General features: G+C 38.6%; 1 protein-coding gene across 2 annotated transcripts in view; it reads right to left on the bottom strand.

The window, feature by feature from the left end:
- Nucleotides 1-872: 872 nt before the first annotated feature.
- Nucleotides 873-14,295, bottom strand: part of LOC112151871 (aminopeptidase N) — a 16,602-nt gene continuing 3,179 nt past the window's right edge. The window contains exons 2-23 of one of the 2 annotated variants that reach the window (XM_024280989.2): nt 12,742-12,839; nt 12,215-12,328; nt 10,296-10,482; nt 10,084-10,226; nt 9,527-9,663; nt 9,098-9,224; nt 7,923-8,077; nt 7,665-7,778; nt 7,436-7,579; nt 7,020-7,085; nt 5,830-5,895; nt 5,583-5,755; nt 5,429-5,508; nt 5,215-5,345; nt 5,077-5,132; nt 4,343-4,490; nt 4,171-4,262; nt 2,653-2,763; nt 2,350-2,517; nt 1,501-1,641; nt 1,244-1,325; nt 873-1,167 (exon numbers count right to left, since the gene is read on the bottom strand). In XM_024280989.2, the coding sequence (XP_024136757.1) occupies nt 1,003-1,167; nt 1,244-1,325; nt 1,501-1,641; nt 2,350-2,517; nt 2,653-2,763; nt 4,171-4,262; nt 4,343-4,490; nt 5,077-5,132; nt 5,215-5,345; nt 5,429-5,508; nt 5,583-5,755; nt 5,830-5,895; nt 7,020-7,085; nt 7,436-7,579; nt 7,665-7,778; nt 7,923-8,077; nt 9,098-9,224; nt 9,527-9,663; nt 10,084-10,226; nt 10,296-10,482; nt 12,215-12,328; nt 12,742-12,839 (2,698 nt within the window). In that variant the 3' untranslated portion in view covers nt 873-1,002. Of the gene's footprint in view, nt 1,168-1,243; nt 1,326-1,432; nt 1,642-2,349; nt 2,518-2,652; nt 2,764-4,170; nt 4,263-4,342; nt 4,491-5,076; nt 5,133-5,214; nt 5,346-5,428; nt 5,509-5,582; nt 5,756-5,829; nt 5,896-7,019; nt 7,086-7,435; nt 7,580-7,664; nt 7,779-7,922; nt 8,078-9,097; nt 9,225-9,526; nt 9,664-10,083; nt 10,227-10,295; nt 10,483-12,214; nt 12,329-12,741; nt 12,840-14,295 lie in introns of those variants that run through there. The other variant, XR_004948095.1, reaches the window with a different exon arrangement.

The following is a 14,295-nucleotide window of genomic DNA, read 5'->3' as shown; positions in this document are numbered from 1 at the left end:
CAGAGGCTTGCATCATTTTACACGTGGACTTGTTTGTTATAGGTTCTTCAATGAAAATCTTTCACATCAAAATTTACTTTGGTGGTTCTATTAAATCTGGCTACTTTGGAAAGTTTTACTTTTACTGTCAAGACATTAAGGAATTTTGGGGAGAATAAAATAGAAATATCATTCTGATTCATTCAGACTCCTTCCTGTCAGGAGGAAGATTCCCTAACACTGTCATGCAATTGATGGACACAATCTAAGCTTTCACGAACATTCAAATATATTTATTTAATCCATTCCAAAATCGACCTTAGAACATTTTATTAAGTAAAATGCACATCTCTGCAATAACTTCAGAATCTTAAAACTTTTCCCTTTAGTGTAAAAACTTTTACACTAAAAACTTTTTTTTAACCACAAAACAAGTAAACCTAAATTGTGTTAATATCTCTAACAGCAGAGTTATGAATAGGTTGTGACCTCAGCCTAACGCGAAGATACTTGATATTCCATTTACAATGATTTAAAAGAAAAAAAACAGTTGAGTTTTAGATGGCAGAACATCCGTTTTGTACACCTCCCAGGATGATGTTTGTCTCCCACCAAGACTTTTGTCTTTCCTTTAGTTTAAACTTACTTTCTGTTTGTATTCAGCCAGTTTAAAGTGAAAAATAGACTTTATAATTTGAATATTGTGTCTTTTAGCTTTAATTATTTTACAATAGCTGGAAGTATTTCTCTTTTAACCACTAAAGTTTGTTGGGATTGCTCTGCTCAGACAAGAACTTCACCAGTTCTGTCACAGCGCCACCTGCAGGATTCCACAGGACAGCTCCTCCGTGTGTATGGAGTTGATTGAGTTATAATGAATTCTCAGAGTCGACTCTCATTTAAAAATGGAAGACTTATCTATTTTAATAATTCTTTGTCCAACCATGGAGGTATAATCAGTCTCTTTAATTTCTGAAGTCCCATCTTCTAATGCAGACACCAACTCCCAGCATGCTCCTCGCTTTAGCTCTTCTGAAGTCCAATCTGGCTGTTGAACCAATCCAGGATCTCCTGCTTGTTCTGCTGCACCCACTTGATGTTGGCCTTCGTCTTCTCCAGGGCCTGATCCACGGCCAGAGAAGCAGAGCCGAACCCGGCAGCTTCATGTTTTGACACAAAGTCCTCGAGCTGCGGAAGAGGGACAGTGTCTCAGAGTGCTGAGCAGGAACGACCTGTTACCTTTGACCTCAGAACGAGTGCGTACCTGCTGAAGCTCAGCAGGAGTGGAGAACCTAGCAGTGACACCCAAAATGATGGAGGCAAAGGAGAAGGAGCCCACCCCGTATCTGCAAAGATGAAGTTTAAACCATCCAGATTTAAGATGATTCATGAAAACAAACCATCTGAATCCTTAAATTGATGACGAGATGATCAATACTCGTCTACATTTTACATTTAACCTTGACATAGCAAGCACATGTGTGGATAATATTTGGATTGACAGTTGAAGCATCAGCTCACTGCGTGAACATGAAGTTCCAGTGATCGCGCACAAACTCCCACGCCAGACTCTGACTCGCCCTGTTATCGGCTACAGATGTGATGACCGCAGTGGCGTCCTGCTTACGGATCATGGCGGGATCTAAGGTGTACGACAGATACCTGAGGAAGGAGATGGATAAGATGGCATTCAGTTAGAGCTGGATGATGTTTAAAAAAAAAAAAATCATCTTTTAAGGTTTAATTTGATTTATTCTGGAATAATATTACTGCCTTTTAATTATGTATAATTATGTTACAAGGTTACAATTAAACGTTTTAAAAATTGCCCTTTTGCTAGCTTTTTGGACTATTTTGGCATTTACTTTGATTTTTTTAGACTATTTTGGAATTAAGCTAATATTTCAGCTACATGGTAGCTGTTCTGGCTAACCCAAGTTGTTTTTTGTTTTAGGCTAATTTGGTAATAGCTAATATTTTAGCTGGCTATCATCTTAAGCGTTTTCAGCTTCAGTGTTTTTAGCTTCAGTGTTCATGATCCACCAAAGCAACAACAGTAAACCAGCTCTCATATGAAAAAAGATCAAAATGAAAGAATTTGATGTTTTTGTTATTTCTTTAACTGTCTCCACCTCTTATTTATACATTTTAAAAGCTGGTCATGAGTACAGAGTTATGATTTAATGAATGTTTGTTTAAAAAAAATCCCATATTTTCTGTTGGAGAATGATAACACTTTTTTTCATTCGTTAAATTGGCTGCACTGGTGTTTACTAGAATCATATGATTTAAATGAGACGAGATTCCTGAAAAAAACCTTCATATTCAGAGGAGGGGATGTTTGATCATGAAGATGGAGACGACACTCACATCTTCAGCAGTTCTACGTTGGTGGTACAGGCCAGGGCTGACATGAGCTTGCTGGCCTCACTCGCCACTGATGCCGCCTTAAACTGCGACCATGCAAACTGCCACTCCTTCTCGCCGCCTGCAGCCATGGCACTGCAGTACACGGCGGAGCGCAGGTTCGGGTGGATGCTGAGGAGAAAAACAAAACACAAATCAGGGGTGAAACTGGCTCTAGCTCCACTGTGGGTGAAGTTGATTTAATCTCATGATCAAGATCTGATGAGAGATTTAGACTCCTGTCACAGATCCACTGAGCAGACCCACGGATTGTGCTGGGGATTGTCCATCCACTGTTTGAACCACATGCTGGTCAGGTCTTGGCACTCTGTGAGTCCGGTTTCACAGGCCGTTTGGACTGCATTGACCTGGTTATACCTGTAGGGGGAGACACACCTTTACAATAAACCTGACTGAGCTGCATGAGGGGAGAAAACATCATTTCCAGCATTTATTCATCTCTGATCATGTCTGTATGGGACTCTTTTCTAATATGAACAACTCAAATTAGCAATATTAAAAAAATATTACCAGTGACAGCAAGTATGAAAGTATGATTTGTCGTTCCGGCATCAAATGATCTACAAATCCCATCATGCAGCAGTGCCGAACACCAGTGTTTCCAGAATGAATGGTTTCCTGCCCTTTGGGACGGTTTAAATTCTAAATTTTTGTGCAAAATTAGTTTTGGGATGGGTGGAAATAATCTTTCTTATGGGGTCCAGTTCGGTGGTTCCTTATTGAAACACAGCTCAAGATGAGCGGTCAGGGTAGGCGGGTGACCCACTCGTAAACTATCCTCGTCATCATGAGGAATTAACAATTCAATAAAAATGTGTTCACTGTTCTGTTCTATAAATGTAATTTAGAAATGAGTATTAATCATTTTTACGCTCAAAATCTCTGTATTATGTCATAAACGTAAAGAAATTTGAGTGTTTTTTTTTGTTTACCTTTATTTTATTTCTAACTTGTATAATTTTGACAGAATATGTTTAATGGATGACAAAATACTATATCTTATTTAAGGTTTAAGTTTATTTATTTTGTCTTGTTTAAATTCACAATTGTCAAAAAAAATTGTAGTTTTCTTTTTGTTGTGTTCAGTCATTTTTTTTTTCTGTTCGGCCCTCGGTTTTGGCCCCTGTGCGATTCAGTTTGACACCCCTGCTTTAGGTCCATCATTATTCCAATTTTTTTTATTTATTTATTTTTATTCTAAACATCAAATGAGAGTAAAATTTATCAGAACTTTTTGACCATAATCTGCTGTAGTAGCTGACTGAAGGGAAATATGGTTTTCAGCTATGACAGTTACATAAAACACTGAAAATGAAATAAACTCCCAAAAAACAGAAATAAAGTAAGAAATGAGCTGAAAGGAAAATACTTGGATCTAAAAAAGTCAAACATTAACCACATTCTGATCCAGAGGAGAACAGCAGAGTCTCCAGGTGAGTCGTGGACTGAAGAGGCTTGATGAAAACCATTTCAAGAATCAACCTGCAGCTATGGGAGATGGTGAAGTTTAGCTCAGTCCAAGGGAAAACTAATCCTGAGGTTTGATTATTGATCTGAATCAACATTATTGATTGTATAACAGTTCTTAAATCCAGTCAGAGATCTGCTCCAAAAATGAAAAGCTTTTGTGTTGGAGCTGAATGCTTCATCAACAGGTAGAAATATCACATTTTCAGATTTGTGGCATTTAAATGGCTTGTTGAACACATTTCTTTCTGTTTTTCAATCATGCTTTTGTGTGTTTTAGTGTTGCTCTGAACTCACTGATCCGTGTGCTTCTCAGGAACGTGGGTCCAGTTTGAGGTCATGTTTTTGTAGTGAAGAAAGAGGGGCGTCACCTGATTCTTGAGGTATTCCTGAGATGAAGCACAGAACCCGGTGAGTTAATCATCACAAACCAATCTTCTCCTCTTCAATCTTTGCCTAAAAACTGCACCTGCATGGGCTGGTAGACTTCCGTGCGGTCCAGCATGAGGTTGTAATAGTGCAGATTGTCCAGAGCGAACTGCCAGGGCATGAACTCGGTGTCCCGGGACAGGTAGGAGGTGGTCCTCAGGGCCAGGGTTGTAGAGACCAGCTGAGCTCTGAAACCACCAACAAACAAAACTGACGATCTGATCATAAACTGGAAATCTTGATGATGCTGTGGATCTGATGTTGGTGTTGGTCCATCTAGATCAGTGGTGGGGAACTTTTGGCTTCTAGGGCTAGTGTGTCTTCATGTTAGACATAATTTTCCTACTTTTTATTGATTACTTGGATCAGGTGTTTTTTGCCAATTAGTACATGCCAGAGCAGGAATGACAGGAATATGTCTCTTGGTCCCCACCCTGGTAGAGTCAGCAATATGTGGCAGACTAATGACAATTATACTTTAGTTCAGGATCTTTATTTTCTCTTCACAAGTGCCTAAAGACAGGAAGCATCTGAGTGTTTCATCTGCTGTGTTGTAGCTCTACAATAATTAAAATTAAAAAGTATATGATGCTTTTAATCCACAGGAACCTGCTAATTTTTTGCAATTTCTGGAAAGGAACAAGTTTGTCGTCTCATCCCATCAAGGGTAACAATGATCATCTAGTTTAGGAATTTAACCTCCAGCCAATTGATTTGTAGGCAGGCTGTGTAATCCAGAAACTATACACAATACTGAGATACAGAGAGGCCTACCTGGCCAGGTTGAAAGCATCGTCCACCAGCTGTGCTCTGTTGATCACAGGTAACACCTGAGTCCAAACACAAAGCATCACTGCTCAACCTGCTGGAGCTGAAAGCGTCTCACGAGGCTCAGAAAAGGCCGGACATTACCTGGTGGTCTGACATGAGCTGAGCCAGCAGCCGCTCCCAGTTTCCCAGGTCATAGTTGACCCGATAATATCCCGTTACATTGATGTTAGCCAAAATCCAAGAAGAGCCGCTCCTCATGTCTAAGTTCACAGCTAACACAAAACAAAGTCTTTTTAAAAACAGTGTTTTTAGGGAAAAATGTTTTCTGTTGGTGATGTAAAGTTGATCTGAACACCTTCTTTCTCCATCAGCCACCAGATGTCTCCTATCAAATCTCCATTCTTCATCCAGCGCACTGGAACGATCCACTCATACCTGAAGAAGACGACATGGTTCAGGCGCTTGGTAAACTACTATAAAAGAAGGATTTAAAAAAACGTTTTTTTCACTTGTAAGGAGACGTGACAGTGACGTTGTTCTCTGGATCCAGCAGAAAGTGCTTCTGGGAGATTTTTCCAGTGGTTGTATCTATTTTAACAACAGGAAAGCCCATCTGGAGCACCCAGCGGTTCATGACCGTGTCCACTTGACAGGGGAGGGAGATGTTGTTGTTGCTCACCGCCTGCAAAGACCATATTTTTGTACATATTAATCAAAAACGTTAAAGAATAATAGAATTTAAAACATCTTTTATACCATCTGCAGATGTTTCCACAAGTCGCTCCCGATGGTGTTGCTGTAGGAAAACTGTTTGAGGTAACTCTGCAGGTTTAAGGAAGAAAAGCAATTGTTAAAAATGTTTACATTGATGGGATCACAACATGATAAAAACTAACCCAACACTAACTCTTAATAATTATTATTTTTTAATCATAATTAGATACAAATTAATTAGTATGTCTTTAAAAATCAGCTAAAATAACTTGACCAGGAGCAGAATTACCATTAGACGAAGGTGGACAGTTTCCTCTGACTCCCTACCAATTAAAATAAAAATATCTAAAATAAGTTCCATTATTATTTAACATTATTATTTAGAGAACCTAAATCACTAAAATGGCATAAGACCATTTGAAAGTGTTTTATTCTCCCCAATCTCTCTGCAGCAATGGAATATTCCATCAACAACAAGCAGACAGAAACTCTTTGAAGAGATTAAAACAAATATTGTTAGATGAAATGTAGATATGTGTCATCGTTTTCATTATACAATAAAATAAAAAAACAATGGAAAACATCTGACACAAAATTCTAACGTCTGTTAAATAACAACAAAACGAATGTGCAGCAGGAAAAAAAAGAGCAGAATCAAAGGAACTCGATAACATTAAGAATGAGAAAAGGCAAAAAGAATTGTCATTTTGACGATATTCCTTTATTTACTTTACTGATGCCACTCCACGGTGTCCTGTTTTTTCCATCATTTAAGTATTCATTCAGCTCATTTTTGCTTGGGGCTCCCACACTGCTATGTCCGCCACTGACCTTCATGTATTTTTATCACAATTTATTTGTCAAATTGTGGCCACTTACCTTTTTCCTCATATACATAAAAATCTGAATAATTTTTTGTCATTACAACAGCTGCTAGCAAGAAAATTAGAGCAGTTGAAGCTTGGAGGAAGGGATACACAAGACATCAATATGCAAAAAAACTAAAGATATTCACTGTGCAAAAATGCAATTTAAGTTTAAATGAAAGTTTTGAGTAATAAATATATGAACCGATGTGTGGAGAGAGAATGTTTCAATTCAAGAAAATGCACTGCTGCAGAAACTTTTTTTTTCCATAAAAGTGGTCCTCTGAGATGAAAGTTTTAGGATTCACAGATTGATTTGTGGTGAAATGAGTTTAATGTAGTTTAATCGGTTACGAACAAACTTACACTAAGGCCTTCTTTGAAAACTGGCTCTGACAGGAAGTCGGACAGCATCCTCAGCACTGCAGCTCCCTGCAAAAAAAGTACAAAAACACTCAGGATGGATCAATCCACTGACTATACTTAAAAACCCAATCCAATGTGTTTTTAACATGTTCTTGCAGCATTTCTGGAGGACATGTATAGTGTAAATACTCCCTACTTAGAGGCCAATTCTTAATAAACTCTTGCCACTTTCCAGAAACTATGTCATAGAAAACAATATGGTTTTTGATTTTTCCTAAAAACAGTAATTACAGTAATAGTAACAGTAATTAAAAGACCACTGTGAACGCTTTAACAGTAGATCAACAGCTGTTTGGAGTCCAAAAGTGGACAAAACTGAACCAAAAAGAAGGCCTCGATGGGGTTTCTTTGCATACCTTGCTGTAGGAAATGGTGTCAAACTGCTCGAGGATCTGTTCAGGCAGGACAATGCTGTCCTCATCGGAGGTCAGAGGATGAGAGGACGTCAGAGCATCCACTGCAAACACTCTGTGAACATCATCCAGAACAATCAAGTCTTTCTGCAAATGAATGGACAGTGATCTGGTTAGATGAGGGTCAAACAGGTCGGAGTCTCAGCAGTGAGATCCATCCACATCTTCTCACCACGTTCCAGTCGGGCTCGGCGTGGTCGGCTCCAAGGTAGGAAACGTACGACGCAAAACCCTCATTAAGCCAGACTTCGTTCCACCAATGCAGCGTCACCAGGTTACCAAACCACTGTGGTGTGAAGCATCAGTCAGTTTGTTGTAGAGTATCTCCAAGCTGTGACGTTTCTCATTTACCAACCATGATTCCATAGCAGAAAAGGTGAAAGCTTTCGCTTCACCCTTTTGCACAAGAGGCGAAACGTCTACAGCTTACCATATGTGCCAGTTCATGAGCAATGATGGTGGCGGTGGTTTCTTTATTCCCGTTGGAGGAGGTCTCAGGATCGTAGAGGAGCCTGGTCTCTCTGTATGTCACCAGACCCCAGTTCTCCATGGCGCCATAATAGAAGTCTGGCAAAGCGATCTGGTCTGTGGACCAGAGAACCATGTAGGAAAAGATGAAAACAGTTGAGTAAGAGGGAAATAGATGAGACACAGCCGTGTTGTTTGAAGAAAAATAATTATTTTTGTTTTTGTGAAATTCATTTCAAATTCTAATAGATTTGTTGTTTTTATTCTGCCTGTTTTTCTCAAATGAACAACTTTTTCATTTTTTTTAACAGGTTGGATTGTTTCTTTTTCTCTGATATTAACCTTTAAAACCCATTTAAATAAAAAACGTGTTTTTGATGTTTTTAATATGTGCTTGCTGCCTTTTTTCTTTTTCGCATGGTGGTATACAAAAAAAAGAGAAGATCTAAACTGCATTTCTGAGTATTTCTTTATTAAAATTGGAGTGAATAGATAAGATAAGAAAACCTTTAATTGTCCCACAGTGGGGAAATTGCAATGTGCAACAGCGCAGGTACAGAGATAGATAGAGATATAGGATAAAAAATAAAATAAAAATATACATTATAAAGAGCTAGACAATGAATATACAAAGAATCAGGAGAAGATGAAAAAAGTCAGTTTGAAAAAGCTTGTTGTCGTCATTAGCAAACTACTTTCAACAAGCCTCCATTCTGATGTATGTCTTGCAGAGAAATAGATCCATGCACATCTTTGTTTTCCTTGTCCGAGTCGGCATCTGGCTCAAAACTTCCCGGCTGGATAGCCCCGTTATTGCTTGCCGTTTTTTTTCCACCACTAATGTTAGCTTGGGTTTGAGAGGCTGTAAGCTAACAGGAGAGAGTGGAAACAAGTGGTTGGTGGGAAATGAGTGCTGGCTTACTTCCACGCCAAAAACTCAGAGGTGAATTTCTAATGAACTACTGGTGCTCTGCAGAAACTATATATAAGAAAAATTAAGTTTTTTTTTTTCCCTTTTGGTCAAAAGCGAAGAATAATCATAAGGAAAGTTCACTGGAAACGCTTTGAAATAGATCAAAATATGATCAGAGAGTGACTTTCAGAAATGAGGGCGATGGAAAACAGCAGCTGTCTCACCTGACTTGCTCAGAGGATACGGGATGCTGTAATACGACTGGAGGAAATCCAGGATCGGTCCTGTGAGGTTGAGGGCATAATCTCCCTGTCCTTGTTCGATGGTCTTTCTGCGCGCCCAAATGCGAACCTCAACACAAAACCACAAAAATGACAATTAAGTTATGGATTTAAAGTCACAGCAAACTATGTTTGAACATTCAGGTTCCCTAGATTTGTGTACACCTCAAAATGATCATTTTTCTAAATTTTTCCTCATTAAGTACAATGGAATTTTACCGACTGACTGCATTGATTTCTAAAAACGAGTAACATGTGAAATTTAGCTGCATTCAAACCATGTCTGTAAATGTGTAGATCTGTTGATATAAAAATATGTTTTTCTCTGCAGGAAGTGAGTGTAGTGAGAGGTGGTGAATGCTGGACACTCACCAGAGTGTCTCCTTGCATGGTGTTCAGATATGTGAAGTTAGAGACGACAATGGCCAGCAGGTAGGTGGACATCTTCTCTGTGGGCTCAAACCTCGTCTGTGTCACAGCTTCTCCATCCAGAGTGGTGTGAAGAACTTCTAAAGAAGATACATACGGAGTATGGGAAGTACAACAGTTTCACAAAAGACGAAAGTCAAAGTAAATGGTGCTTTTGTTGTGTTGTTTCCCTTAATTTTAATCAATCTTTAACAGTTTTTTATCTCAAAATACCACATTGATTCTTTTTTTATGAACAATGTAAACACCTACATCTACAATAACATTTTTATGCAAGCAATTCATTTTTAAAATGTTTTTATTTTTACATTTAAAAGATTTATTTTTAAACTTTCACCCCCAAGCCAGGATGAAAAAAAGTAAATCTATGAAATACTTGCATTTTGACATGTATATTACTCCAAATGATCTGGTTTACTTGCAGATATTGTGAAGATATTTTTTATCTTCACATATCACCATTAAAATGCTTACGACCACCCCTGAATCTGTGTTGATACCTGTTTCCATGCCATTGGACAGAGCGACGGTCCCAGGATGATGGATGAGGGTTAAATGGAAAACAGCTTTCATTGCTGGTTCATCAAAACATGGAAAAGTCTTTCTGGAATGAGTGGGATGCATCTGAGAGATGGCAATAATCCTGGAAAAAATAAAATACAGACATCAGCTGATGGAAACTGACAGAGTCAGAGGTTAAAAACAGATTCACCTTTTAACTCCATCTTCTTCATATTCACTTCTGTAGAATCCCACCAAGTCGTCAGCCAGCTCCCCAGTAAACCTGGTGTGCAGCTGGTAACTCTGTCCAGAAACAAGCTTGTCTTTCAGCTGGATGACCAGATACTGTGTTTGAAGCTGCAGCCACGTCGACTTAATTCTGGGAGCAGACCCGCCTCCTGAAAACAAAGCACTGGAGATCAAAAAACAACAAATAATGGCAGATCATCATTAGAATCACATTTCTAATGTTACACCGTCTACATGATCACAAAGTCAGAATTAAGGCTAATTAATACAATATAATAGATCTGCACCATGAATTTTTATACACAAATTAAACAGTTTGGAATTCATTAAAACCCTAAACCAATAAATTAAATAAACTTGCAATAAAAGTCATAAAAATAAGATGGATCTTTTACTAAGGATTATTTGTTGAGTTGTACTGGAAGTCACTGTCTATATATGAAGTCATAGAGGTGATAGAAAAGTGTAAAAAATTAGATGTGAAAATGGGAGTAAAAAAACAACAAATATTCTTCACTAAAATTGTTTTAAAACAGGAGCAGATGTAAAATGTCATAGTTGTTACACAGAACATTCTCAATTCATACACTCTATATTCAAGCATCCACTTGTAGACGACTAGATCCACGTTCATGTTCTACAAGTAGTTTTTATGCTGTTCTGTTTTAAACTGCACTTCAGCAAATGTATTTTACCTGTTTCCTTCAGAATTTTGTTGGGTTCTTTTCACATCTTTTTATTATAAACTGATTGTTGCTCGTGTAACAAGTTGACCTTTCATAGGATTTTAACTTTCTAAAGTTATTTAAGATATTTGAATTGATTGGAACAATGTAAAAATGTTAAGGAGGTTGCAAGTTGGAAAAGAAAAGAAAAATAGAAACATTAAAGGAATGAACAGTTAGTGTACAGCGGGGCAAAAAAGTATTTAGTCAGCCACCAATTGTGCAGGTTCTCTCACTTAAACAGATGAGAGAAGCCAAACATTAGAGTTCTTACGAACAGGTGCCATTAATACAGGTGGAGGACAGAGGATTCTCTTACAGAAGAAGTTACAGGTCTGTGAGAGACAGAAACTTGCTTGCTCAATTGGTGGCCGACTAAATGCTTTTTGGTCCACTGTATAACAAGAATGAAAAGGGAAAAAAAAATGAATAAATCAGGGCATTTAGGTCAAAATAACTCTCTAGTGGGGAATTTTTTAAAGAACTGTTTTAGGAAGAAAACCATAATCTCAATAAAATGTTAATTAAAAACAAAGACCTAAAAGGAGAAACAGAGAATGTCTAAATTGGATCAGATTCTGAAAGCTCTGGAGAAATGTTAGTAGGAAAACTGAGCCTTATAAAACACCAGATAGGAGTGTGACAAAGCAATTCAGTGTTGAAAAACAACTTGAATAAAAATGTTAAAAATTTACGAGAGGCCAATAACAACCAGAGATAAGACATTTTTTATTGTCACTTTGTGTGCACGTGTGTGCGCACACGTGTGTATGTGTGTGTGAGAAAGACTGCTTTGGCATATTTGTTTGTCTTTCTATATTTATGAAGCATAATCCTCGTCAGAGCATCAAAGCTTTTTTTGTTGGTCGATATCTTGTTGACCTTTTGAATCATTTTTCAGTGTTTCCTCTGAAGTCAGATAACATTTTTTATTGAGAAATCTTCTGCTCAGAAGCGCCTCCTACAGTCCACAGTACATTAGTACAATTTATTTTTAGTATTTTGAAGGTATTAGGTGAATTTTTGACCGTCTGATTTTATCCGGTTTATTTGGTGTTTTTTGTACCAATTTAAATGCAGCCAAAGTTCTGGTCCACTTAGGGAAGTTTTGGACTGCAGTCCCCATGAAGTAAGGAAAACATGTAAGTGTGTGTACCTTCAGCAGTGAGACTAGCCAGTTGTGTATCCATCCTCGTGTAGTTGAGTTTGTTGGAGTGAATCAGAATCAAATTTGTTGCTTCGACACACACAAATTGCACAGTGGACCATCCTGATTGAAACAGCGAGAAAGACAAAAATATCAATCATAGCTGAATAACAGTACAGTTTTTTTAATTTTTATTTTTTTATAACATAGACATTCTTGTCTTATCTTATCTTCAACACTTGGGGTAAATCATTATTACAAAAGAAGCATAGAATTCTACTGCAGCATGTGTTCTATTGAGAGGTTGAGGGTTGTGTTTCTATTTTAACATCTCTGATGTAACTTCTGCCCCACAATTACCTCCAAAGAATGCACATAATCTTGTAAAGTTCAAATATAAGCAGCAGAGAAAAACAAATCTTTTACTGTGAGAATTAGTTTTTGACAAATCTCTTGGTTTTGAATATTTTGTTTGACTTAGCAAATAAAAAAAAAAAATATGAAATAATTTTTAGCATTAGCAAGCCACTAGTCACCTGTGAAAATGTACAGGCCAGAGTCTGGATCCGGTTGGAGACGAGGCCACAGAGTGACGTTGTAGAACTCGGGTACCAACGTTTTCGGCAGACGATACCTTTAGATGTTTGATAAAAAAAACCCACACAGATCATTGAACAAAACAAAAACATGTTTTCAAACTCAACTTTAGTGACATTTTTTTTTGTTTTGCTGTTTGTTTATGTCTAACTTCCAGAAGCACAAACACATCAGTGGGTTTGTTTTCTAATGTGCAAGCTTGCACTATTTTTCTAATATAGCTTTTACCATTTTATCAAAAGTATTTCTCAAAAACAAGAAGAAAAAATGTGTACTGTACATAGTTGTAATTGTATCTGTGCTGTTTTTGTGCAATATGTATGCCGGGAGGTATAAAAAAATCTGTTTTTAGGTTGTACATCAACGTTCTTTACATGTGGGTTTCCTTTATCGACACTGAGAATTAGAATTATGACAATCTGGTCAGAAGTTAATAAGCCAAAGCAAAGAAATTTGACAAAAGATCATAGACCATCAAAATTAAAATGTCCACTTCAAATGCTTTGAATGTCTGAGGCTACAGCTGCTTGGTGGTGCAGTGTTTGGTGCTCATGCCGGACAGCAAGAAGGCCCAGATTCAAGACCCGGCTGGGTGGTCTGAAAAAGAATCACCAATGGGGACTGTTCTGTGTGGAGTTTGCATGTTCTCCCCGTTCATTCGCGGGTTTTCTCCTGGGACTCTGGCTTCCTCCCACTGTTCACAAACATGGTTGAATGGTCTCTTTAAATTGTCCCATGGTGTGGTCCTATAACACAGTGGTCCCCAACCACCGGGCCGCGGACCGGTACCGGTCTGTGGACCCCTTGCCACGGGGCCGCAGAATATATATATTAAGGCTGTCAGATTTGTCGCGTTAAAAACGCATTAATCTGACGTGTGCTTGACGCCGACAGTTTTTTTGACGCATTAATCGCGGACTTTCTCATACGTGCCTTTCCATACCGCGCGCGCGGGTGTCCCGCCCTTTAACTCACTGGCTGCTCTCATAGATCACGGGCAGGTCTCCAACCTCCGAGCTGCGAGCTAAAACCGGCCGGCGCTAGGACCTGGAGAGCTCCTGCACCCTAACCCGGCTCCGGTTCGTGTCCAGTACCACGTCTGGTGGTACCGGCTCGCGTCCGGCGCCGCGCCCCGAGAGCTGCAGACCCCCGACGTTCCGTACAGCAAGCGCACCGGGGGACGTTTTAAATGTTCTGGAGGTTTAAGCGTGATCCAACCCCAGCATAGCGGTCTGTCTGCCGGCATATTCATGGCGTGAGGTCCGCTGGACACGTCGCTGCATCGAGCTGCAGCCAGAGAACGCGGCGGCAGTAACAGACTGTCAAACTATCCACAGTGTATCCCACTTTTCTCTGTCTTTAATGTTTTAAAAAACAAAAGTTAATTGGAAATGATAAATCACTATTTCATTTATTACTGTAGTTCAGAGGAGGAAAAGATTTGGTCCTGACAAAAAATGAACATGAAAGTGTTATGGAAATTTTATTTATGA

This window comes from Oryzias melastigma, linkage group LG6 (genome assembly GCF_002922805.2).
Source record: "Oryzias melastigma strain HK-1 linkage group LG6, ASM292280v2, whole genome shotgun sequence".
Taxonomy (NCBI): Eukaryota; Metazoa; Chordata; class Actinopteri; order Beloniformes; family Adrianichthyidae; genus Oryzias; species Oryzias melastigma.
This window is presented reverse-complemented; position numbering and strand designations above follow the sequence as displayed.